The sequence below is a fragment of the Crinia signifera genome, chromosome 8, assembly GCF_055691185.1.
Source record: "Crinia signifera chromosome 8, ASM5569118v1, whole genome shotgun sequence".
In the NCBI taxonomy this organism is placed as follows: Eukaryota; Metazoa; Chordata; class Amphibia; order Anura; family Myobatrachidae; genus Crinia; species Crinia signifera.
In genome coordinates this window covers 28,958,812-28,984,558 of record NC_139224.1, presented here as the reverse complement: position 1 = coordinate 28,984,558, position 25,747 = coordinate 28,958,812, and the positions used below count along the sequence as shown (strand labels likewise).

General features: G+C 43.9%; 1 protein-coding gene across 2 annotated transcripts in view; it reads left to right on the top strand.

Moving 5' to 3' along the window:
* Nucleotides 1-25,747, top strand: part of SYNPR (synaptoporin) — a 196,348-nt gene that overhangs the window by 126,860 nt on the left and 43,741 nt on the right. For both annotated transcript variants that reach the window (XM_083156051.1, XM_083156050.1), the window contains one exon: nt 18,766-18,890. In XM_083156051.1, the coding sequence (XP_083012177.1) occupies nt 18,766-18,890 (125 nt within the window). The remainder of the gene's footprint in view (nt 1-18,765; nt 18,891-25,747) is intronic.

The window sequence follows — 25,747 nt, the reverse complement described above, 5'->3', positions numbered from 1 at the left end:
AAATATCTGAAGAATAATCAGGGTGGTAAATTATGGGGACAGTATGGCGTAGGTACAATTGGCCAGATTTATGAGGATGGGTATGTGAAATCGTTTCCTCAGCTCCAAGAAGAATACTCACTCCCCAAAACTATGTTCTATAGATATTTACAGGTGAGAAGTGCACTTCACAGCTGTAACGGGATGAATTTTAGATGTATCTTGGAGGCCCCTTTAAAGAAACTAATTAGGGAGTTGGACAAGGGGAAATATATATCAAAGTGTTATAAATTTTTGAAGAAAATCCACGAAGGTGAGGAGCTGAGGTCACTCTATTCTAAGTGGGTTGTTAATATACCACAAATTAGCGAGGAGAACTGGGAAAGGGCGATGTCCACTCCTAGTAGCGCTACTAACTCCCTTAGGACTCAACAAATTCAATTGAATATATTCCATCGAACGTATTTAACCCCTGAGAGGTTGAGTAAGTTCTCGGATAAACCCGACGTCTGTCCAAAATGTAAAAAACAGGGATGTGGCTTCTGGAATCTTCTTTGGGAGTGTAGCGAGGTACAGGGTCTCTGGCGGGGAGTTGGGGAGCGTATGGATAAGATAGGTATAAGTGTACCAAATTTACAACCCTTAGCCCTTATAATGGGGGTATGGTCAGACGAACTACCACTAGGAAAAAAACAGCTAGCAATAAATCTTAGTGCACTAGCTAAAACAACTATAGCTCGCTCTTGGATGGCACAGAGAAGTCCAACTGTTAGAGAATGGACTATGCTGGTTAATCAAACTATAGACCATGAAAGATATGTAATGTTTCAAAGGAATCAGAAAGATAAGTTTATAGACATATGGGGTAGATGGTACTACTCGAAGTGGTACCATACTCCAATTATGAACTAAAGGTGCCCATACACACTGCGAGAATCGCATACGTTATGGACTAGATCGCATCGCATGGCAGGCATGCAATGTGTGTGCGATGCGATCCGAAAGCAGTACAAAAAGTATGTACAGCACATACTTTTTGTACTGTGCGATGCGATGCCCGCAGGAGTGCACATCGCATCGCATGCTGCTATTGCCTCGTGACTGAGGGGGAAAGGAGGGGAGAGATGGAAGAAGAGGGGAGGAGATAGAGGGGGCGGAGTGTTGAGGACTGGCAGTGGCACTGGCACAGCACAATGAGAAGAGGGAAGGAAGGGGAGGCGGCGCTGCTGCCTGTTCGTCATTCCATTGACAGCTGACAGGCGCAGGAAGCACTGGGTAGGGGGCAGATCCGGACATAACATGTCATCCAGGCATTTACAGACAGCGATACATGCCTCAGCACAAGTGTCCGTGTCCAAACTGCCGCCCACTGTCAGACAGGCACTGAGGGCGGCGTGCAGGCTGTGTGCACTCGCGGTGCAGGGAGCAGCTCTCCATACTGCCGACCGCTGTCAGACAGGCGCTGCGGGCGGCGACAGTGAGGGCTGAGGCAGCTTTAGCAGAGCAGGGAGGGAGACAGCGCCTTTTCAGCATGGCGCCTCCCTGCTTTGCAGGAGCTGCTGAGTGGGTAGCGCCGGCCCTGCATAAGAGAAAGCGGAAGCGATTTTTGCAGGGACACTGTTCTGTTTCAAACTTGCTAGGTCTGGAGAGAGGGAGCTATGAAGACAGAGATTTCAGGTAGAAGCTGTTAGGGACTGAGGGTGGGGAGCAAAATTTGTGGTCTAAAACTGTCACAGCTGAAAGTGAAAGTAAAAACTGGCACAACTCAAAGTGGAAGTACATTGCAGAAGCCATCATTTTGACTATCTTTTAATTAGTTGATCAATAAACCTACACGATTGGTTAAATAACTGGGTGGTTCATAACATGGTGGGAGGAGGGCAGAGTATTTTGTAAAAAAATTTAGTTCTGAATCCTGTGACTGGGTAAAATATGATACCGTGAAGGTATAATGTATGAAAGGCATCGACAATTAAATTACAAAGAGAAACTTAAAATTGTAAATGTAATGTTTTCCCCATTCACTTTATCACGCCGCCTGCACCGCACAGCTGGGCCTGCCCAGGGGGATTCAAGAAAATATTGGCAAGTGTGGGGATATCCCATGAGTGCTCTCACTGACAGGATTCAAGGAGCTTAGAAATTATTATAAATGTAGATTTAAAGACCATTATGGTATATCAGCCAGGAAACTCATCAGAATGGAATTTGTTCAGTAATAAGTCTTGGTTGTGTAACTTGAAGTTAATGAGATCGCACTATTTCTGCTGCCTGAGACTGTTACGAATGGTTCCTGTCATCACATAACAGCGTGATGTGGATGGCATATTAATTTCATCAGTTCAGTCTATTAAACTTTTGTATTGATGTTTTGTAGTTGACTTTATGAGCGAGACATCTTAACAGCAGTTACCGAGATTGGAAAAGATTCTTATTTCATTAATATTTTGAGTAAACAAGATTAAAAAGTACATTATACCCAGAGGTGTTCATCGTTCCCGATAAAAAACATAACTTAGTTTTATCTTTAGCAATTTACAAATGACTGGTCTCTCTCTGGGCCAGATGCACTAAGCTTCAAAAGTGATAAAATGGAGAGTGAGCCAGCCAGCCAATCAGCTCCTGCCTGCCATGTCGCAGACTGTGTTTGAAAAATGTCACACAGGAGCCGATTGACTGGTGGTTTATCACTCACCATTTTATCACTTTTCCGAGGAGCACTGAACCACACCACCAGAGCACCTAATGGGGTTTGATCAGGGGCATAACCAGAACATTATGGGCCCAATAGCAAAATAGTGAAGGGCCCCCTGTCCCAATGATTCTTGAGACACCTCTAAATAGCAGTTATTCATTTTATGCCCCATAATAGAGCCTTAGTTAATCGTATGCCCCATACTAGTGCCCTAGTTAATATTATGCCCTATAGTAGTACCTTAGTTAATATTATGCCCCACGCTAGTGCCCTAGTTAATATTATGCCTTATAGTAGTGTCTTAGTTAATATGATGCCCCATACTAGTACCCTAGTTGATATTATGCCCCATAATAGTGCCTTAGTTAATATTATGCCCCATACTAGTGCCCTAGTAAATATTATGCCCCATAATAGTGCCTTAGTTAATATGATGCCCCATACTAGTACCCTAGTTAATATTATGCGCTAAAGTAGTGCCTTAGTTAATATTATGCCCCATACTAGTGCCCTAGTTAATATTATGCCCCATAATAGTGCCTTAGTTAATATTATGCCCCATACTAGTGCCCTAGTTAATATTATGCCCCAAAATAGTGCCTTAGTTAATTTTATAACCCATACTAGTACCCTAGTTACTATTATCCCCCATAGTAGTGTAGTTGTTAATATTATGCCCCATACTAGTGCCCTAGTTAATATTATGACCTATAGTAATGCTTTAGTAACTATTATGCCCCATAGTAGTGTCCTAGTTTATTTTCTAAACCATCGTACTGTAGTTCCTTAGTTTACATGATGTCACATAATAAGGGCTTCCAGTACACATTATGCCACACAGTATCCCCAATTCACATTATATCATACAGTGTCCCTTGTTCATATTATGCCACAATATAGTGCCTCCATTTCATAATGGGCCACATTACAATGCCACAGTTCTTTTTATGTAATATAGTGCCCTCCACCTTACAATGAGCAGATCAGACTATGACACATTACAGTGTCCACCAGGTAAAATTGTGCCACATTCGTGTCCTCCAGTACATATAATGCCACATTAAATGCCCTACAGCCAGGATCCTTACTAGCAGGGGCTACTCCTCCGGGACCATCGAACTGTCCACCCGCCATACCACACCCAATTTTTCGGTACTTGTTTCCTATCTGGGCGCCCGCTAAGTTAATTGCGCACCATGCTATTCTCCGTAGAGAAATCGGATCGCATCGTACACATACACGATATTGAACGATGCGATGCGATGCGATGCGATCCGATTCGATTTCCCATAGGAAACAATGTTAAATGGCTCAATTTAGCCAAATTATCATAGGAACAATAGTAAATGGACCAAAAACACCCCTGAACATTGAAATGTCCCCCCAAAAGTAGTTGACGCCACCCCGCCATCAACGTGAACCCGAAGCGTGGCGAGCGCAGCGAGCCCGCGAGGGGCGGCGGTACGCGTCCTCCGACCTTTTCATGCCCTACTATCCACGTCGGCGTGGAGTGAGAATAGAATAGTGTGGCGAGCGCAGCGAGCCACCGAGCCCGAAGCGTGGCGAGCGCAGCGAGCCCCGCGAGGGGACGCGGATACCTTCACAGGTAAACGCTTCCCTTCGCGGGCTTCCCAGGTGTCCGCGTCGCCATGGACACCTGGGAAGCCCGCGAGGGGACGCGTATAACTGTGAAGGTATCCGCGTCCCCTCGCGGGGCTCGCTGCGCTCGCCACGCTTCGGGCTCGGTGGCTCGCTGCGCTCGCCACACTATTCTATTCTCACTCCACGCCGAGGTGGATAGTAGGGCATGAAAAGGTCTGAGGACGCGTACCGCCGCCCCTCGCGGGCTCGCTGCGCTCACCACGCTTCGGGTTCACGTTGATGGCGGGGTGGCGTCAACTACTTTTGGGGGGACATTTCAATGTTCAGGGGTGTTTTTGGCCCATTTACTATTGTTCCTATGAGAATTTGGCTAAATTGAGCCATTTCACATTGTTTCCTATGGTAAATCGAATCGGATCGCATCGCATCGCATCGTTCAATATCGTGTATGTGTACGATGCGATGCGATCCGATTTCATTACGGTGCCGTACGTAGAAAACCTGGGCGCCCAGATAGGAAACAAGTACCAATTTTTCTAAGTGGTGTGACATAATGGAACATTCCCCCCGGCACAGCAGGCATGGTAAGCACATGTTCCATGTATCCTTGAAAGAGTTTAATAGAATATAACCGATCTGTCTTCCATAGGTACAAGCAGGTAACAAGCCGGTGTTACATGGTGCTGCTTGTCGCTGTGTGTTCTCAGGTAGTGTACAGAATGTATGCTGAAGCAAAACACTGAATCCCTCTGACCCTGACTCACTGCCCTTCACTCATTGATAGCTATAGGATAAATTAGACACAATTGCCTGTCACATAATGATCGTACAAATTGCGACAAATGCCCACAAATATAGTCATTACAATTATCCTCTTGGAAACCTGGATTGAGAAAGTTTGGAAACCACTGGCCTAACGGACCCCTTACTGAAGTCATATTAAATGATTGACTGGCTAAATGGCCATGTACAACAGATCCACAGATGGACCGTAACATGCTTAATATGGGTATGGTATAGGGGTCCGACAGTCGGGATCCCGACAGTCATTATCTAGACATCGGGATCCCAAGTGGCCGGACCCAGACAGCATGGTGAGCGCAACTAAGCTCCTTGTGGGCTCCATACGCGAGCCGCCAATTCTATTCTCCCTCTATGGGGGTCGTGGGCCCCCACGAGGGAAAATAGCAGGTGGCCATCATCGGGAACCCGGCTGTCGGTGTTTTGACAATCGGGATCCCGACGTCGGGTCAATGCCTGTCGGGATCCCGACTGTCGGGATCCCTTCCGGCACCCACTTAATATGGATATGTATAGATTCATCTAAAACATTACTCCAGTCCAGAGCCACTTCAGGAAGATTGTAGGCTAATTCCACCGCTAGTTTTATCATCTCTAAAGGTCCATACCCACTGGGCGATTATGCCCCGGGTGTATGGACAGCGATGACCGCTGTCATCACTGGGGGGGGGGGGTGAAGCTGCTCAGTGCACACACACTGCTGTTTTGAGCGGCTTTCAGCTCAAAATCGCCCAGTGTATATGGGCCTTTACAACAAGTACTAGATTACCAAATATAACCTGTCTATGGGCCTCTGTCTTACATTGATTTGATCTTGATAGAAAATCATAATCAATCTTTAAATTGTTTCCAAAGGAAGAAAAAAATTAATCAAACATAAGAAATGAAAACTTTGCAATGCAGACTCTATAGAGAACATGCTGTATTATTGTAATGCACCCATTAACAACTTACAGTATATAATAAACCATATACATCAGATTTATATTACAAGTTTCCACCACCTAGAGGCCTCTAAACTCACTTTTATTTGGGAACGGCCAAAATAATCAATCGATGGTTGGCAATCATCGAGCGATTTTTCGGTCGCGCAACCACATGCGAGGGGAGGTGTAAGCATACACCTCCCCTCGCATGCAATAACTGTTCATTAGGCTGCGAACATATGCAGCTTAGCAGACAGGTCTGAATTAGGCACTTTGGGAATGTCTAAACTTAATACCAAAGGATCAACCTCTGCAGCAAACTCAGCCATTCTTGAGAGTCCCCATCTGTCCTTGTCTAGAAGGTGTCATGTGAAAAGGGGTGGGGTTTGTGACTGCCTCCTTCTATGGGCCGTACCATTCCAGTCATTACCCCATACCCTGACAATACAAGGAGGCTTTAATCTCTCTCTCACCAGATGTCCCAAGCAGCCCCCCTGGTCAGGGCACCTCTTGCATGAGGATGAACACTACAAGCTCCAGTGTGGCAAAGTTTGCTGCATGGAGCCAGTCCAGTATGTCATTCTGGGGACTGGACCATTCCAGTTTATTTACACAATCCCCTCCCGGTGCACCTAGTGGTGCTCCCACTAATCCTCAGCCCACCCCATTCCATTGCTCCCTCTTAATTATTTACCTTGTGTGTAGCACGAAGCTCAAGGCAAGCAAATACAGAGGAATTGGGGGGGGGGGGGGGGGGGAGGGTCTACTAGTGGCTGCTGCTTCACACTCCAAGGGGCTTATTCAATTAGCCACAGATTGAGTGATGTGATCAATTTCTGCTTTTGACGAGTGCTGAGCTGAGCAATTGCACACCCGTGATCAATCCTTATTCAGGGTTGCCGACTTTCATTACCCGTTCGGGGGGGGGGCTTGACTGTAACGTCATTAAGCCGCGCCCCCATTACGGGAATTAGAAGAAATTACTGATCTCCATGGAGGGGGCGGGGCTAAAATGGCACGAGTGTGTCATTTTAGCTCCGCCCCCTCCTCTGAGACCCGCGGATTGCGGCATTTAAATGCCACGATCGGGGGGCTCAGTGGGGGTCCCCCTGATTCCGGGAGGGTTGCCCACCCTTCTGGGGAGCCGGGAGGGTGACCCGTTTTTGGGAGACTCCCAGTAATTCCGGGAGGGTCGGCAACCCTATTTCTGCTTACACCCTCCAGAGGTAGGAGTAGAACTGAGCAATAATGACTAGTGCAGGCTGCTACGGCAACCCATGGGTTGATATCCGGTCTGTAACACACTGCACGACTAAACCATTCTTAATTGACCCTTCCCCCAAAGCCGCCTATGTTTGGCAGTAAGTAATAAGCCATCAATAAAATAAAATATTATTCAGTTATTTAGCTGCCCCCAAAATGTTCTAATGGACCACCTTTGTTCATGTCACTGTGCATTATCTGAATTCAGAATTTTTTATCTTCCTTATTTCTTGTCTCATTTGCACATTTGTCAGCAATTATTTTATTTCAATTCACGACTGCGCCAAATGCATGCAAAACCGACTGCTTTCCGGGATACATCGTATCTGAAGTACACAAAACCTTTATTTCGGGGTGAAAACTCTTCATTTCTGAACTGACAGTACTGTGCATTGCATCATTATCTATTCGTGTCTACAGATTCCATTGCTTAGCTAACACATACCGGTATTTCCATTAATTAGACTTTTCTGTCCATTTATGCCCAAAAATATATCTAACTTTTTTACTCCCTTTGTTATTTTCATCACACTGTATAAACGAGTGCATTTTACCGGAGGCAAGTTGTGACATTTAAATATTGCAGAAGCGGATTTTTGTTTAGAGCTGTAACACGTTTATTAGGAGTGTAAATATATATATTTCAAAGGAATTGTCGGAATAAAGTATTCAGCTGTTCCCTGCTATCATTTGTACAGTTGGGGACATCATGTGCCCCTGGGTTCGGTTTATTGATGATATCTAAATTAGCCTTTGGCATAAAAAAAAGATGACGGGCGCAGAGAAATCAACTTTATGTGTGGAATGTGTTATTGATATACTTCGGACTTAATATTAGCAAAATGAAATAAATTATTTCCTAGTATACAATAAAGCAGTAAAAATAGTGGAGAGACAGACCAGTGGAGAAGTTGTAACTTGCCATCTTAGAGGAAGCATTTATCCAATATAGCCAGGATGAATAGTAACTATTGTTACTATTAGTCATAAGACCCGTTCTTTGGACGGGCAAAAGTTTATGCATATGCCATTCTTGTTCCACTTTCCCTTCCCAGCCACAGCAGAACAGAAGCTGCTGCAGCAGGCACAGCGAGTCTCCAACTATCCAGCTTCCCTTCCCAACCACAGCAGGGCAGAAGCTGCTGCAGCAGGCACAGCGAGTCTCCAGCTATCCAGCTTCCCTTCCCATCCACAGCAGGGCAGAAGCTGGTTCAGAAACCAGAGCAAGTCTCCAACTATCCACCTTCACTTTCCAACCACAGCAGGGTAGATGCTGCTGCGGCAGCCACAGCAAGTCTCTAACTATCCACCTTCCCTTATAAACCACAGCAGGGCAGGAGCTGCTGCAGCAGCCAGAGCAGGTTTCTTGTTATCCACCTTCCCTTCTCTGCCACAGCATGGCAGGAGCTGCTGCAGCAGCCAGAGCAGGTCTCCAACTATCCACCTTCCCTTCCCTACCAGAGTGGAGCAGGAGCTGCTGCAGCAGCCAGAGCAGGTCTCCAACTATCCACCTTCCCTTGCCAACCACAGCAGGGCAGGAGCTGCTGCAGCAGCCAGAGCAGGTCTCCAACTATCCACCTTCCCTTCCCTACCACAGCAGGGCAGGAGCTGCTGCAGCAGCCAGAGCAGGTCTCCAACTATCCACCTTCCCTTCCCTACCACAGCAGGGCAGGAGCTGCTGCAGCAGCCAGAGCAGGTCTCCAACTATCCACCTTCCCTTGCCAACCACAGCAGGGCAGAAACTGCTGCAACTGGTACAGAAGATCCCAAAAACCCTCAATAAATAAGTAAACAATCCAAAAGAAACTGACTAGGCTACGATCTCACATGGATTTGACAATGATATGATATCTAAAGTGTGAAAAGGGGATTATTGGGTAAGGGATATGGCTCTACACTATATCAATCGTAGATTTCGATAATGTCACTACTCATCTTATTACATAGGTGATGCTCCCTTTTTCCTGTTTGTTTTCTCTCTGTCGATGTTCCTCTCACGGATTTTATAAAGAGAAAAAAAACAAGGAGAAATGGAGAAGTGTTCAGCAGGGGGAGTCTCCACGAGGGTCCCTAGAAAGGAAAATGTGTCCCAGTGTTTTAATATTCCTGCCTCACTTACATAGATATGTAGTGAGGGTAAACATATCTGGGTTTCTTTAATTGATGGATAATCAATTCTCCATGGAGGCGTACCTCACTTACTCGTGAGTATTCTTTTTCTCCTTTATAAAAGGTATCTCTTAGGTCCCTTTCTAGAGACCCTTGTGGAGACTCCCCCCATTGAATGTACATGAATATAGGAAGAATAGGCACCCACAGTAAGTGGAATGGAATTGTGGAATGCTGAAGTGAGAAATGACTTAGAAATACCAGGTGACAGACTAAATGTTAGGATGCAGACAGAGGAGGATTGATGCAAATGATGCAAACATAGTACTACCATTGTACAGTATAAATCACTAGTGAAACCACATCTTAAATGTGGGGTACAGATCTTCGCACCTCACTGAAAGTAAAATATAAGAGCATTCAAGATGAAGACTCAAATGTGGGCAAGTGTATATAGAAAATAGAAGGATCAAATGGAGAGGTTAGAAAATATAGGTCTCTGCACTTGCCGCCGCGTTCGCTCGCTGCCAATGTTGGGCTGGGTACACATAGTATAGAAGAATGAACCCTTTGAGTGCCATGTGAAAATTGCCAAGCAAACATTGTATTCATCATAATGACCTGCAATGTTTACCTTATACAGGAAATATAATTGTTTTGAATTTATATAACAAATGTGACCAGTGCTGGCATTTTAAGCCAATATTTTGTATATTTCTCACCGATATGTTGGAACTCAAAGGGTTAAGGAAGTTGATATCATCAAGGAAGGTGTAGGCTACTGTAGGGTTGGTGGGAGATAACAAGTTATCACAAAGTGGGGGGGGGGTGCAGGAAATGAGCCGTTTTATCAAAGCTGCTATGTACTAAAAATGGGTTGTCAGACCCACAAAGGTAAACAGGAATGGATGGGAGGTGTACACCGCGCTACTAAATAAATATATATGGTACAGTTGACTGGACTGGGACCAATCCTCCAAAACTTAGGGAAGGGTAACAAGCTACTTCCAGATAGGCTGGTTCGGTCTCAAAAGAGTATCTCCAAAATATTTGTAGTAGGTGGTATGGGACTGTGGGTTCCCTCTCCTCAACCAACGCGTTTCGCCTATAAAGAAGGCTTTTTCAAGGTGTGTGTTTATTGTCTATTAATAAATTGTTATTATTTGAATATCATTGGCACCCACTTATTAACTTTACTGTACCATATATATTTACTGTAGGGTTGGGTAGGTTGTGGAACTCCTTCCTTGGGCCATATTCACTAAGCTTCAAAAGTGATAAAACGGAGAGTGATAACCAGCCAGCCAATCAGCTCCTGCCTGACATTTTTCAAACACAGTCTATGACATGGCAGGTAGGAGCTGATTGGCTGGCTGTTTTTTCACTCTCCATTTTATCACTTTTGAAGCTTAGTGAATCTGGCCCCTTATTTGAATTGATGATGATGGATTGGGGCATACTTGCCTACTTTTTCAGGGAGATTACAGTTGGTAGTAGAATTTTGCACATTGCCCCATTGAGGGGGCATGTCATGCTCCACCCAAAGGGCGTGTCTAGTTCCATATATGGAGAGATTGTGAAAAGTGATTGTGAACATGGCACCTAGAAGCGTGGGTGTGCACTGCTACATCTGAGGGGAATCTTTTAAAAATACTTATATCCAAATGTAGATGAGCTCCAAAGATAGTAAGAGATACTATACTTGCTAAAGTGCTGGGAAATAGTGCTGATGATTCAATGTAAATGTATCTATCTCTCATTCCTTTTTTCCCAAAAAAATGTAACAGTGTAATCTGGGCTAGGTAACATGGGGGAGAGTGATAGACTAATGAGGGAGAAAGGGAGATTGCTACTATTTCAGGGAGTCTCCTGCAGAATGCAGGAGGGTAGGCAACTATGGATTGGGGAAAAATGTAGGTCATCCGCACAATGTCCTCCAATTATCTGAGCAACAGGTTAATGCTTCAAGTTTCACACTGAGAAACAGCTGCAGCCTTTAAAGCACAGATCACGCATAATAGAGGAAAGAGGAACGTATGTCTCTTGTGGAATCCCTCAGGCTGTTTAATAAAGTTTTATTATTGTTATTGAAAAAAAATGCTCCACTGTGTGTGCCATTGGGGCTGTGCAGCTTGTAACTGGAACACTTCACAGCACACATGGCCCCTAGCTCCTCAACCCTAAACCAATCAATAGAACTGAGTTTGCTGAATACTAAAGGCCCCCTTACACTGGTTCAACTTATTGTTCAACAAATTGAACCTGATTGACTCGAGATTTATCCTATGTGCAGGAGGTTCAATCTCTTCCAATCTCTTGGTTATACCCAATGACAAGGGATTGTGGATTGTGTCCTACACATCAGGCCTACTTTTTCAGGGAGATTACAGTTGGTAGTAAGATTTTGTCAGATACATTGACTCAAATTGGATCAAATCTTAAACATTAATGGGGCCCATTACAGAAAACCATGTGGAAACCAGGATTTCCACATGTGATTCGGCAGCCTTCTGCAGGCAGTGGCAGAAATGCTTAGGCCGTCTTCCGACGGCATCTGGTTGTGTGATGCAGGGTGAGAGCGGCAGCTGCAGACTCGTGGAATAATATAGGGAATATATTCATCTGCATTACAGTGTCTGTGAATGTGACAGTCATGTACATGTCATCTGTGCTTAAGGTACAGTGCTCTCTGTGTTATATGGCAGTCACTGATGCTCTCTTTATTATATGCCGGTCACTGATGCTCTCTGTGTTATATGATGTCACTGATGCTCTCTGTATTATATGGCATCACTGATGCTCTCTTCATTATATTGCGGTCACTGATGCTCTCTGTATTATATTGCGGTCACTGATGCTCTCTGTATTATATGGCGGTCAGTGATGTTCTCTGTATTATATGGTGTCACTGATGCTCTATATATTTTATGTCAGTCACTGATGATCTCTGTATTATATGGCGGTCAGTGATGCTCTCTGTATTATATGACGCTCTCTGTGTTATATGGTGTCACTGATGTTCTCTATATTATATGTCAGTCACTGATGATCTCTGTATTATATGGCGGTCACTGATGCTCTATGTATTATATGGTGTCACTGATGATCTCTGTATTATATGTTGTCACTGATGCTCTCTGTATTATATGGCGTCACTGATGATCTCTGTATTATATGGCAGTCACTGATGATCTCTGTAGTATATGGCGTCACTGATGATCTCTGTATTATATGGTGTCAGTGATGGTCTCTGTATTATATGGTGTCACTGATGCTCTCTGTATTATATGGCGTCACTGATGCTCTGTATTATATGGCGTCACTGATGCTCTATGTATTATATGGTGTCACTGATGATCTCTGTATTATATGGTGTCACTGATGCTCTCTGTATTATATGGCGTCAGTGATGCTCTATGTGTTATATGGCGTCACTGATGCTCTCTGTATTATATGGCAGTCACTGATGCTCTCTGTATTATATGGTGTCACTGATGATCTCTTTATTATATGGCGGTCAGTGATGCTCTCTGTATTATATGGCGGTCACTGATGCTCTCTGTATTATATGGTGTCACTGATGTTCTCTGTATTATATGGTGTCACTGATGCTCTCTGTATTATATGACGCTCTCTGTATTATATGGTGTCACTGATGCTCTCTGTATTATATGGCGTCACTGATGATCTCTGTATTATATGGCGGTCACTGATGATCTCTGTATTGTATGGCTGTCACTGATGCTCTCTATTATATGGCATCACTGATGCTCTCTTTATTATATGGCGTCACTGATGCTCTCTGTATTATATGGCATCACTGATGCTCTCTTTATTATATGGTGGTCACTGATGCTCTCTGTATTATATGGCGTCACTGATGCTCTCTGTTATATGGTGTCACTGATGCTCTCTGTATTATATGGCGTCACTGATGATCTCTGTATTATATGGCAGTCACTGATGATCTCTGTATTGTTTGGCTGTCATTGATGCTCTCTGTGTTATATGGTGTTACTGATGCTCTATATATTATATGGCGGTCACTGATGCTCTCTGTATTATAAGGTGGTCACTGATGATCTCTGTATTATATGTTGGTCATTGATGCTCTCTGTATTATATGACAGTGACTGTTGATCTCTGTATTATATGGCAGTCACTGATGCTCTCTGTATTATATGGCAGTCACTGATGCTCTCTGTATTATATGGCAGTCACTGATGCTCTCTGTATTATATGGCAGTCACTGATGATCTCTGTATTATATGGCGGTCACTGATGCTCTCTGTATTATATAGTGGTCACTGATGCTCTCTGTATTATATGTCGGTCACTGATGCTCTCTGTATTATATGGCGGTCACTGATGCTGTCTGTATTATATGGCGTCACTGATGCTCTCTGTATTATATGTTGGTCATTGATGCTCTCTGTGTTATATAGTGTCACTGATGCTCTCTGTATTATATGGCGGTCACTGATGCTCTCTGTATTATATGGCGGTCACTGATGCTCTCTGTATTATATGGTGTCACTGATACTCTCTGTATTATATGGTGGTCACTGATGCTCTCTGTATTATATGTTGGTCATTGATGCTCTCTGTATTATATGGCGGTCACTGATGCTCTCTATTATATGGCATGACTGATGCTCTCTGTTATATGGTGTCACTGATGCTCTCTGTATTATATGGTGTCACTGATGCTCTCTGTATTATATGGCGGTCACTGATGCTCTCTGTATTATATGTTGGTCATTGATGCTCTCTGTGTTATATGGTGTCACTGATGCTCTCTGTATTATATGGCGGTCACCGATGCTCTCTGTATTATATGGTGGTCACTGATGCTCTCTATATTATATGGCGGTCACTGATGCTCTCTGTATTGTATGGTGTCACTGATTATCTCTGTATTGTACGGCTGTCACTTTTGCACACTTTTACATTACACTGTGTATAAACGGGATATTGAGGTAATTGAATGAATGTATGAGCCACAACCCATGATGCAGAACACGACCCCGCAGCACTGATCAACCCTCCCTCTCACACACACACACACACACACACATATCCCTTCTATGGTGGTACACATTAGGCCCTTTAGAAATGTCATCCCTATGCCCGTGTGGGCCTTAATCTGGCACATGTTTAATGAGTCGCAGCTACTAATAAAGCTCTAGAGACTTCTTGCAGTCTTTTACTACCTGGCTTCAAAATGAATATGATATAACTGGTGGGATGCAGACTCTGGAGGGGAGAAGCTCAGATGAACTTGCGGTCTAGGTACTTTAATACTCTTCCAGCAATCTACTGGGAAAGCAGTAGTTACCTTTTAGCTTTTTAATAGGTTTGTTCCCTCCATTGTACTGTACATGCTACAAGTTGACTTGTTTAGTTTTTTTTTTCCTGAGCTCCAATTTCATATCTGCAGCCAGATATTAGATCAAGCATGAATTCATTAGAGATGTGTTGGTGGAAAAAAAAAAAAAAACCTTTTGCTTGATGCTGAAGCTCTAGTGATTTGGCTAATGATACGGCAATGGATTTTAACCTCTTATAGCTCTTAAGGCCCCCAGCCCCGATTTCCCCTGAGCTTCCCCGGCAGCTCCCCGGGGGAGCTTGATAAGATTTGCCACTTGATGTACCAATTTTTACATGTAATAAATCAGATTTATCACATGTAAAAATCCGGGGAGCTGCATGGGAGCTAGCGGTCCGTGGGAGCGGGGACCAGTCCGAGGGGGGGCGGGAGCGGCAGCAGCAGGCTGGGAGTGGGGACCGGTCCGGTGAGCGGTAGGAGCAGGCTGGGAGTGGGGAGCGGTCTGAGGGAGCGGCGCGAGATGTAGCGGCGGCTGGCAGGGAATGGGGACCGCGGCGCAGTGCAGAGCATTGAGATCGGGGGCGCGGCAGGAGAATAGAAAGAAATCCTATTCAAAAGACTGTGCGCCGCTGATTGGCTAGGAACTCAGCCAATCAGCGGCGCCCAGTCTTTTGAATAGGATGGTTTCTATTCTCCCGCTCGCTCGCCGTGGGGACTGCAGAGCAGCGGGAGAATAGAAACCAGTAGGTCTCGCAGTAGGTCCCGAAGCACAGGCTTCTTCAATGCCAAAGACTAATTAAAATGCAGCACCGGCTGGTGAGCCAATCAGAGCTCATGTACCAGCAGCCGCTCTGATTGGTTTAAAAGCCAGTGCAGCATTTTAATTGGCCGCTCGTCGGCCTGCATTGAAGAAGTCTGTGCTTCGTTAAGTGCACTGAGCACATGTAGGTCCCATAATAAAACCCTTCTCCCATTTGAAAGTTTTATAAATTGTCTCATCTGGGTGGATTCTGTTACTATTCTACTTTAGTAAACTTTGTAGGAGGCCGTAAACATAACTAGCTAATTTTGAAGTTGGGGTTCCTATCTTGAAATAATTGGATATCCTGGTGGATGAAAATATTAGATATAAGGAATTCTGGGTAATGTCACATTCAAAAGTTTCAGTTCCTTGTTATTGATGTTGGACCTTTTCATGTGTCTTGGTCAATTTAGTTCTTTGCTGAAAGTGGTAGTAGGGTCAAGTGTTAAAAGTGTGAGACAAAAGTCTTGTGGCTTCAGTCAAGTAATATTTTGTATCCAATACAACAGTCCTTTATTGAATGTTTTGATTATGATGTCAGGATTTTTTGTTAAATTCCTTTATGTTATTATTATCTTTTTGTACTAATCTTTCATCTGTCTCCAGGAAATTATTTTTTTAAATGGTATGGAAAAAGGCTGAGAAGGTTGATTTGTCTCTTGGTCGAGAGAGCGTAGTGTATATTATTCGTTGGCAGTTTTTAACTATGGACTAGAGGGCTGCAGTCCCCCCAAGTAAAATCTGCCACTGTGTGAATCCTGATGCAGTCTGTGAAGGGTTGGGATCATTTGGTCTACAGCATGATAGTCGACATTCATTAAGTCGACACCATTAGGTCGACATGAGAAGAGGTCGACGTGGGAAAAGGTCAAAGGTCATTAGTTCAAAAGGTCATTAGTTCGACAATGTCTATGTCGACAGTCAAAAGGTCGACATGGGGTTTTTCACTGTTTTTTTTTACCTGAATGTCAACACAGTCGACATGGACACAGTTTCAAGAGCACTGCATCCCCTCGCTATGCGTCAGGCACGGTGCCTCGCTCGGCTCGGCACACTATTTTATTCTACCACCATGCCCTAGTGGATGGTAGGGCATGAAATACCGCCTGTCGGCACATGTCGGCTCAAAAAACAGTGGAAAACCCCATGTTGACCTTTTGACTGTTGAACTGGACATTGTCGATCCAATGACCTTTCGACCTAGATCCATGTCAACCTTTTCCTATGTCGACCTAGACCAATGTCGACCTTTTCCCATGTCAGCCTAATGGTGTCGACTTAATGACTGTCGACCATCATGCTGTAGACCAAATGACCGCATCCCCTCTGTGAGACTGCACTGGCTTCACTCTGACTGGCAGTGACTTCCTGCCAGTCACCAAGGCAGTCCCATTGGGAGGTGTTCCCTCCCTCTGGGACGCCTCTCTATGGGCTGCTGAGTGGCAGCCATAAAGTCCAGTGTCTGCGCATGACCAGTACCTATGCCGGTACTGCACATGTTCTGGTCCCGGTGCCTGTCATCTGTATTGTACAGGTGCCGGGACCGTGATTTCTCTTCTCTGGGCTGCCACCAAAACACCTCATAGAAGGTAGGGGCCAGTTCATGCACAGTACAGAGGTCGGTACAATCGCTACTGTAATGACCATACACACGGAGCGATGTAGAGGCATTGTCTGAGTAAAATGTAGTGAGATTGCTCAGAAAATGCCTGTATATCGCTACATCTGTAGGCCCCATTACACATGCAAGTACTGAACTAAGTTTTTGCTTAGTATTTGCTCTTTTGGCAATTATATATGAATATATGTTCTATGTTTTTGTTAATTATTGCAATTATTTTTGCTACTAAAAATTACCATCTGACATTATGTTGGTTCTCAAATTGTGTTTGCTTTGTTATAATACCATATGCATCAGAATTCTATCAATTGTTCCATGTCCTATACTGTAGTATCTTTGCTAATTACTTGTAACTAGAATCCTGAATTTCGTGTTCTGAAAAAATGCAAACAAAAATAAAAGAGTTGAAAAAATATAATATGTTGTTTATTGATGCACTTTTGCGGGAAAGTGCCAGTCATCTCGCGTAGTGTGTGATGTGACAGCTGTAAACACTAAACATCAATCCTAAATTATCCATGACAAATGTAAAATCCACAGCACATCACCAGCTGGAACGTGATCAGCAGGGCTATTTTTCAGCAGGCTCCAGCAGGAACTGAGGCCCTTATACTAGTTCACTCTTTCTGACAAAATATTTCTTAGATGGACAAAACCATGTGCAATGCAGGTGAGGCAGGTGTAAAACCCCACCCAAATCTAATTATCTCTGCAAAAGTAACACCTGCCTCACCTGCAGTGCACATGGGGGTTATTTTAGTTCACTCTTTCTGACAAATTCCTTCTTAGATGGACAAAACCATGTGCACTGCAGGTGGGGCAGATGTTACTTGTACAGAGAGAATTAGATTTGGGTGGGGTTTTACTTCAAAGTGGGATCTATATTGCAGTGTAAAAATAAAGCAGCCAGTATTTACCCTGCACAGAAACAAAATAACTCACCCAAATCTAATTCTCTCTGCACATTTTACATCTGCCCCCCTGCAGTGCCCATGGTTTTGTCCATCTAAGAAGGATTTTGTCAGAAAGAATTAACTAGAATAAGGGCCTCAGTTCCTGCTGGAGCCTGCTGAAAAATAGCCCTGGTGATCAGTGTACTTAAAGGGTATATAATAAACCAATAATAAATCTTTATGCTTAGCAAAGGATATTACCATTTTTGAAGCAGGGGGTTGATCACTGAGGAGTGCACATTTTAAATTTAAAGAACTGTCCTTGAATTTGGCTACTGGTACAATTCTCCCCCCAGCAAGAGCCAGATTCTTTGCCTGAATTCTCCATAGTTTGTGTTTGCAATTAGATATGTGCGGCTCTCCCAAGGATTCTGGGTCTGAGTTCGGATCCGCAGGTGGTTCGGAAATTCAGACTTTAAATCCGAATTTCCAGTTTTGGATTCAAAAACGTTGAATCCAACGTTGGATTCAAAAACTGTTTTTATTGATTTTTAACCAAGCCTACAACCTAATCTAAACCACAACCCTAGAGTCTGCGCATATCCCTTATTTCACAGTGTGTGGAATTTATTATGGGGAGAATAAGTCCTATATCACAGAAGATCACAGAAGATCACGGAAGATAGAGCCTACCGTTTATTTTATCAAACACATTTGTTAATTTAGATTATTTATTTTTTTACAGCTTTTTGCAATCTTTGCGTTTGCAACATGTGGTGGCTACTCCGGACAACTGAGAGTCAGCGTGGACTGCGCCAACAGAACCCAGAGCGACCTCCGCATTGACATTGACATCGCCTACCCTTTCAGGTAATTACTTTCTAATACAGTAGCTTTCTGTGGTGGCTATGAAATATATATATATATTGTGTCCCATGTATATACCATATAATCACACACTTATAAGTACTGTAACCATAATATAAATAAAGACTCGGAGACATGTATTTGGCAGAACAACAGGTGGTATTTATTTGAAACACAAGAATATTGAGATATGTTTAAATAAGTTTGGTGGCAAAAGGGTCTATACAGGAAGCAGTGAGAAGAGTGGAGGGGTGAGCCAGTCGCATGTTACCCATGGCAACCAATCACACTTATCCCCTCTTTTCACTGCTTCATGAATAGCTCCCATAGGGGGAGATTCTCTAAGCTAAAAATGCGGTAAAACCCCCGTCATCAGGGTTTTTTCCGCATTTTGGGATGCTGTAAGCATCCCCCGCCGGGTTATCGCCCCGCACGGACTATCGCCGCCCCGCATCGCCCCCCCACCTGTGTCCGGGCAGCACAGAGCTGTGCTCCCCGGACCTGTGACCTCCTCCTCCCTGCACTGATCCTCTTCCGGGTGTAGTAAGACTCGGCAAGAGGTGAAACCAAAATCCAGCTGAGGGACTGAGGAATTTGAATTGTTGCCAATTAGCCAAATTTCAATGAGCCAAATTAAGTCTGTCAGTTTAGGTAAAAGGTAAAGACTTCTGCTGACAACAGCAGCAGCAAGTAGCTAGTCCCCGAGTAGGGTAGACAGGGAGGAAACAAGGCAATAAGGACATGACCAGCTACAACAGTACTATAGTGCTATAACAGGCAGAGGCGTAACTAGATATTTGTAGGCCCCATAGCAAACGTTTGTAAGGGCCCCCTATTTATCAACTGATGGTAATAAATGTATGTAAAAGATATTACTTAAACAGTAAAGATGGGCCCCCTTCAACTCTGGGCCCCATAGCAGCTGCACCCCTTGCACCTATGGTAGTTATGCCCTTGATAACAGGTGCCAACCCCCCCTCCCCCCCCCCCCCCCCCCCACACACACACACACACACACACACGCACACACGCACACATGCTAGTAAAAGCAATTGAAGTTTTGCTCTTTTTTTAATTTTATTTTATCCATCCCATTGTGCAGCTGGCGCGGCACAGAAGCTGCTGCTCTGCTCCCAATATTAAGTATTAAATATTCAAGTACCAGTTTGTCTATAACCTGAAACATCAACAGACCTATGTGTGAGCTGCTTACTGTCTTGTGAGACTCGAGTGCCGGACACCTGCTGCTATATTAATAACAGGACAAGAAGTCCTAATGTTTAAAGCATCATCGTCCAGGCAGGATGATGACAGGCCTCACAAAGCTTTAAAGTTGAAAAAAGTGCTGGTGCTCCAGTATTAATATTTTGGGGACCGTATCCCTATTCTCAGATACAGTCCCCGAAATGTTAAATAATGGAGCACCTGCACTTTTTTAAAGTTTAAAGCTCTTTGACTGCTGCCTACTGTATCTTGCCTGGGCTGTATATTGACGAGTAACAGGGGGGATTCCCAACTGCCCCCTCGCCGTGGGACACTGTAGATAAGTATTCTAATTTTATACTGGTAAAAGATGACCCGTAGCTCATCTGTTAGCTGTATCAATCTTTTTTAGCACAGTAACTGATGCAAAACAGATTCCCATGAGTACAGATTTGACTTTAGGAAAAGGAAGATGTCACACAGTGTTAGGTCTGGTGAGTATGGAGGGTGTTCTAGCACCGCAATCTGTTTCCTGGCCAAAAACTGCTTCACAGAGAGAGAGCTGTATTGGCCATTGCCTTGTCCTGATATAGGATGCTTATTATTTTTCCACAACTCTGACATCTTTCGTGCTAGAATCAAAGCCTTAAAAGCAAAGAAAACCATTAACATTATTTTGAATTGCTTTGATGAGCTTTCTTCATTACTGGTGATTATGGCTGCATTTTATTAATAAACCATATTTGTGTTTTTTACTAAGTGGTCAATAATATAGCAGGTGGTGTATGCTGCTTAATTTATGCGAGGGAGATTGAGGTAGTGGAATGTAGATGAGTAACTATGCCTTACATGGTGCTAGCCACACACACCTCACAGGCCACACCCCCACCTCATTGGCCACTCCCTTATATCAGTAGTCACTCCCCTACCATGCTGACCACACAATAGGCCATTCATAAATTTTACCTCCAGGCCCATGATGACCTTAATCTGGCACTGATTCTCATTACCAAATTATATGCCCAACTATACAGAGAGATAACTGAACCCCTCATTGCTGAATACAAAATTATTTTCTTGAATAAGGCTAGTTAAAGTGATAAAAATTAATGTATTCCTTTAGCTTTTGTATTTTTTCCAAATGCTCCCTATAATGGTTCCAACCACCATTCTCCGCTTCCTCTCGTCCTCTCCTACCCCTTTCCTTTCCATTCTGCCCCTAACCCTACATTGACCCCTCTTGCCTGCTTCCTCTCTCCCCCTTCATCTTACAACTCACTCCCTACCAGCCATCAACCAGTTACTCTTGACCACGCTGACACTACTCAATGGAAATATGACTGTTGCGTTGGTCGCTACTGTTTCTAAACATGTTTCCCCTACCTTCCTCTTGAAATCTTGGTACTTCTTTTCTTCTGTGTTAAGAGATTTACAAAAAGAAATGAGAGATTCTATGAGTGTTTGTTGGCAGGAGGATCAAAATTCCTGCTATTAGGGGCAATGCAAGAGAAATCCTGGAGGTGGGAGAGAAGAGGTGATCAAAGAAGGAGCAGAGGCCATGTGTAGAGTAGAAGTTCCGTTTATGAGAGTATCTGGAGATTAACAAGAAGAAATAAGAGAATATGAGAAGCAGAGGGCTTTGACCGTTAATGCTTGATGTTAGATCTGTACATACGTTAGGTATCAGGGTAGAAATTGACAGCTCTTGAGCAGCGGGAGGAGTAGGTGTATTTGTCTAGTTGCAGATTTCACAGCGGGTCAGAATGGAGAGTCGTTTGATGGTATATCCTAGAGCACTGCGTGCACTGCCAGAATACCTTAGTATTTCATCAGTGGCGTAGCAAGGAATTTTTCTCCCCCCTGCCAAAAAAATTCCGACGCCCGCCTCCCCCCCCCCCCCCCCCCCCCAAAAAAAAAGCCCCTGCCCGCCTAAGAAGGGGCGAGGTCATGGACTATGGGTGCCTCTGGCTGAGCTGACAGGCGACCTAGGCAGCAGTGTGCACTAAGCTGGTCCTGCTCCGTGTATATCTAATGAGCGGGGACCCAGCGCAGTGTATATTTAATTACATATGCACGGGGTGGGGATCTGCTCATTCAAAATGCACTGCACTGGGTCCCCGCTCCTTAGATATGAGAATTAGATTTGGGTGGGGTTTTTCTTCAAAGTGAGATCTGTATTGCAGTGTAGAAATAAAGCAGTCAGTATTTTCCCTGCACAGAAAGAAAATAACTCACCCAAATCTAATTCTCTCTGCACATGTTACATCTGCCCCACCTGCAGTGCACATGGTTTTGTCCATTTGAGAAGGAATTTGCCTCTAAGAGTGAACGAGAATAAGGCCCTTAGTCTTTAGTAAGGCTTTTGACACTGTCCCACATCGCAGACTGTTAAATAAACTTGAAAGCTTGGGCAGTGTCAGACTGGGGCTTGAAGGGCCCACCAGGGAAATGCGCTCACAAAGGCCCACCGAGGGGCGTGGCCATTTTCAGGTATGGGTATGCAGTCAGTGGACAGACAATGTCTAGATTGACAGTCACTTGGTCGACCACTAATGGTTGGAAGTGAATAGGTGGACACCAACAATTTTTTTTTAAAGGTGGTTTTTCATACTTCAGGTGGGCATAGAGTGGGAATATAATAAAACATAAGCATTGTTTGAGCTCCTTGCCATAAGGCACTCGCTAAAAAAGTAGACACCCCACGATAATGTAGATACACGCCATATATATATATTTTAACACAAGTAAAAAATAAAACACTAATACAACATCTGTTGATATCCACCTTTAAAAGTAAAAAAGGAAACACCTTTCAGGCAGTGGTCCGAATAAAAATGACCATTACGTAATGTGAAGAGATGGTGACTTCATGCAGCTTAAATACTGCTGAATGGATCAATATATAGTACAACATATTCAAACTTGCTTACAAGCAGACAACAAATACAGTATGTATGCCAGAGTAACTGTATATGTTTAAATATGCTGAATGCACTCAAAATATGGCAATGAGCAGTAGCACAATTGCTACTGCGTTGAGAGGGGGGTTGGGCAGCGCTGCCTGCACCGTGGCTGTGTTGTTATGAGAGTAGGGGTTGGGCAGCGCTGCCTGCGCTGCTGCTCTGTTAGATGGTGGTGGAGAGAGGTGGGAAGAGGTGGGCATCGCTGGGCCTGCTGCTGCTCCGTGCACACTGGGGGCGGGTCCAGCGGGTTATATGTCTTGATGCAACATGCCTCCCACCCTGGCCCTACCGTTTGCCGTTGCTGGGTCAGTAAAGAGCGGATGACTTCCCGGCGGCGTTAACAATTACAAAAGCATCTTACAGCCGCCGGGTCAGTCATCTGCTACTGACTGCCCGGTGGCATTGTTGGCTCCGCCCCCAGTATAAAGTGGGCGTGGTCAGAAATAAGCGGGGCCCACCGGGAAATCCCCCGGTTCCCCGCCAGGCCAGTCTGAGCCGGAGCTTGGAATTGGATTCTAAGATAGTTGAATGGATACGATCTTGGTTACAGAACAGAGAGTTGTAGTAAATGGAGTACAGTCAAAGGAGGGAAAGGTTACAAGTGGACTACCCCAGGGATCTGTACTTGGACCAGTGCTTTTTAATATCTTTATTGGTGATATTGCAAATGGAATTGAGGGTAAAATGTGCCTTTTTGCAGATGACACAAAGGTATGCAACAGGGTAGACACACCAGGAGGGGTAAAACAAATGATTGAGGATCTAGGCAGATTAGAGAAATGGTCAAGAGAATGGCAACTACAGTTTAATGCCAAAAAATGCAAAATCATGCACTTGGGTCTCAGAAATCCAAAGACTAAATATAGTATAAATGGCACTATAATGGAAACTACTGAGGAAGAGAGGGATCTAGGTGTCACTATTTCAGGGGACTTAAAGGCAGGTAGGCAATGTAACAAAGCAATGAAGAAGGCAAGTCAGATGCTTGGTTGCATAGGGAGAGGTATCAGCAGTAGAAAGAAATAAAGGAGCCCATACACGCTGCAATGCGGCGGCTCCGTTTTGTACTTTGAGATGCGCGCTCCTGCGCATCTCATCGTACGGTACAAAAAGTGTGTTGCACATACTTTTTGTACTAGCTTTTCATTGCATTGCATGCACAATGCATGCACAAGGCATGCGATGCAATGTGTACTATTAAAGTACAAAACGTACGCCCACAACGGAGTGTGTATGGGCTCCTTTAGTAATAATGCCACTGTATAGGTCATTGGTACAACCTCATCTAGAGTACTGTGTTCAGTTCTGGAAGCCATGTCTCCAGAAGGATATAAATACATTAGAGACTGTATAAATAAGGGCAACTAAAATGGTGCATGGCCTACATCACAAATCGTACCAGGAAAAACTAAAAGATCTTAATATGTATAGTTTAGAGCAGAGAAGGGAAAGGGGGGACATGATAGAAACTTTCAAATATATCAAGGGTTTTAACAAGGTACATGTGGGATACATTCTTCACAGGAAGAGGAGCAACAGAACACGAGGACATGCACTGACACTAGAGGGAGGAAGGTACAGGTGGGAGACATTCTTCACAGGAAGAGGAGCAGCAGAACACGAGGACATGCACTGAAACTAGAGGGAAGAAATTCAGGGGAAATATGAGGAATAATTACTTCACAGAAAGAGTAGTAGAGGCAAATACAGTCGTATAATTTAAACATGCTTGTGATAGGCATAATGATATCCTTACAAAGAAATAAGGATCAAATATGGTTTAAGGTAACATGTTTAAAAAAAAAGGGGCAGACTAGATGGGCCAAGTTGTTCTTATCTGCCGTCAAATTCTATGTTTCCGTTTCATTTGGTCGAGTGGCCTCTAGTGGTCACCGGAGGTACTCCACCTCACAGAGGTGAGGAGAAGTTAGCCTTTAATTTATATAAATATATACAATGCAGCTTCCCCAAGATCCAAAGTTAGTGGATCACGCATTTACCATTCAAGTGTGTGTCGTGCAATTGCCTCTTATTTTAACAGGCATTTTATCCACAATAATAAGGGTAATAAGTCATTTCACAGAAACTACACAGACAAATTGTACATTGTTTTCCTTGTCAGGCTTTTCTAACATATGCAGGATTTATGATCATCAGGTGATAAATTCTAGGCTTTTATTTTCTGAATACTAAACGGCCCCATACATCTTAAACCTCGATAAGCAGAAATAAACAGTTAAATTCAACCTCAGAAGATGAGTCCCAGAATAGGAACCTGCAATTTGTGAGGAAAATACATTTTTGTTGTTTGGTAAATGAGTTTGTGCTGCTGGCGCTCTGACACAACACGGGCTTATTTATCATACTTTGCCGGCTATAAAGCGAGGGCAGAACCTCAGTAAAAATAGCACTAGATTTATGGGACACAATTATACCTGAAGTTTTTAGTTTTTATTCCATTTGCTGGCTAATCTCCTTTATAGATATGAGGATGGACCAACAGACAAAGACAGAAATAAATAGTTTTCAGGTATGATAACTCAAACATTAAGTAAAATTTGGCTCCCAATGCAAACACAACAAAAATGGAACAGCTTCCCTACACCCATTGGCATTATAAAAATTACATATTTGTATATGCCCAAATAAGGGGTGGTGTTCAAAATGCAAAGGGGTGTGGCCATTCTGCAATGG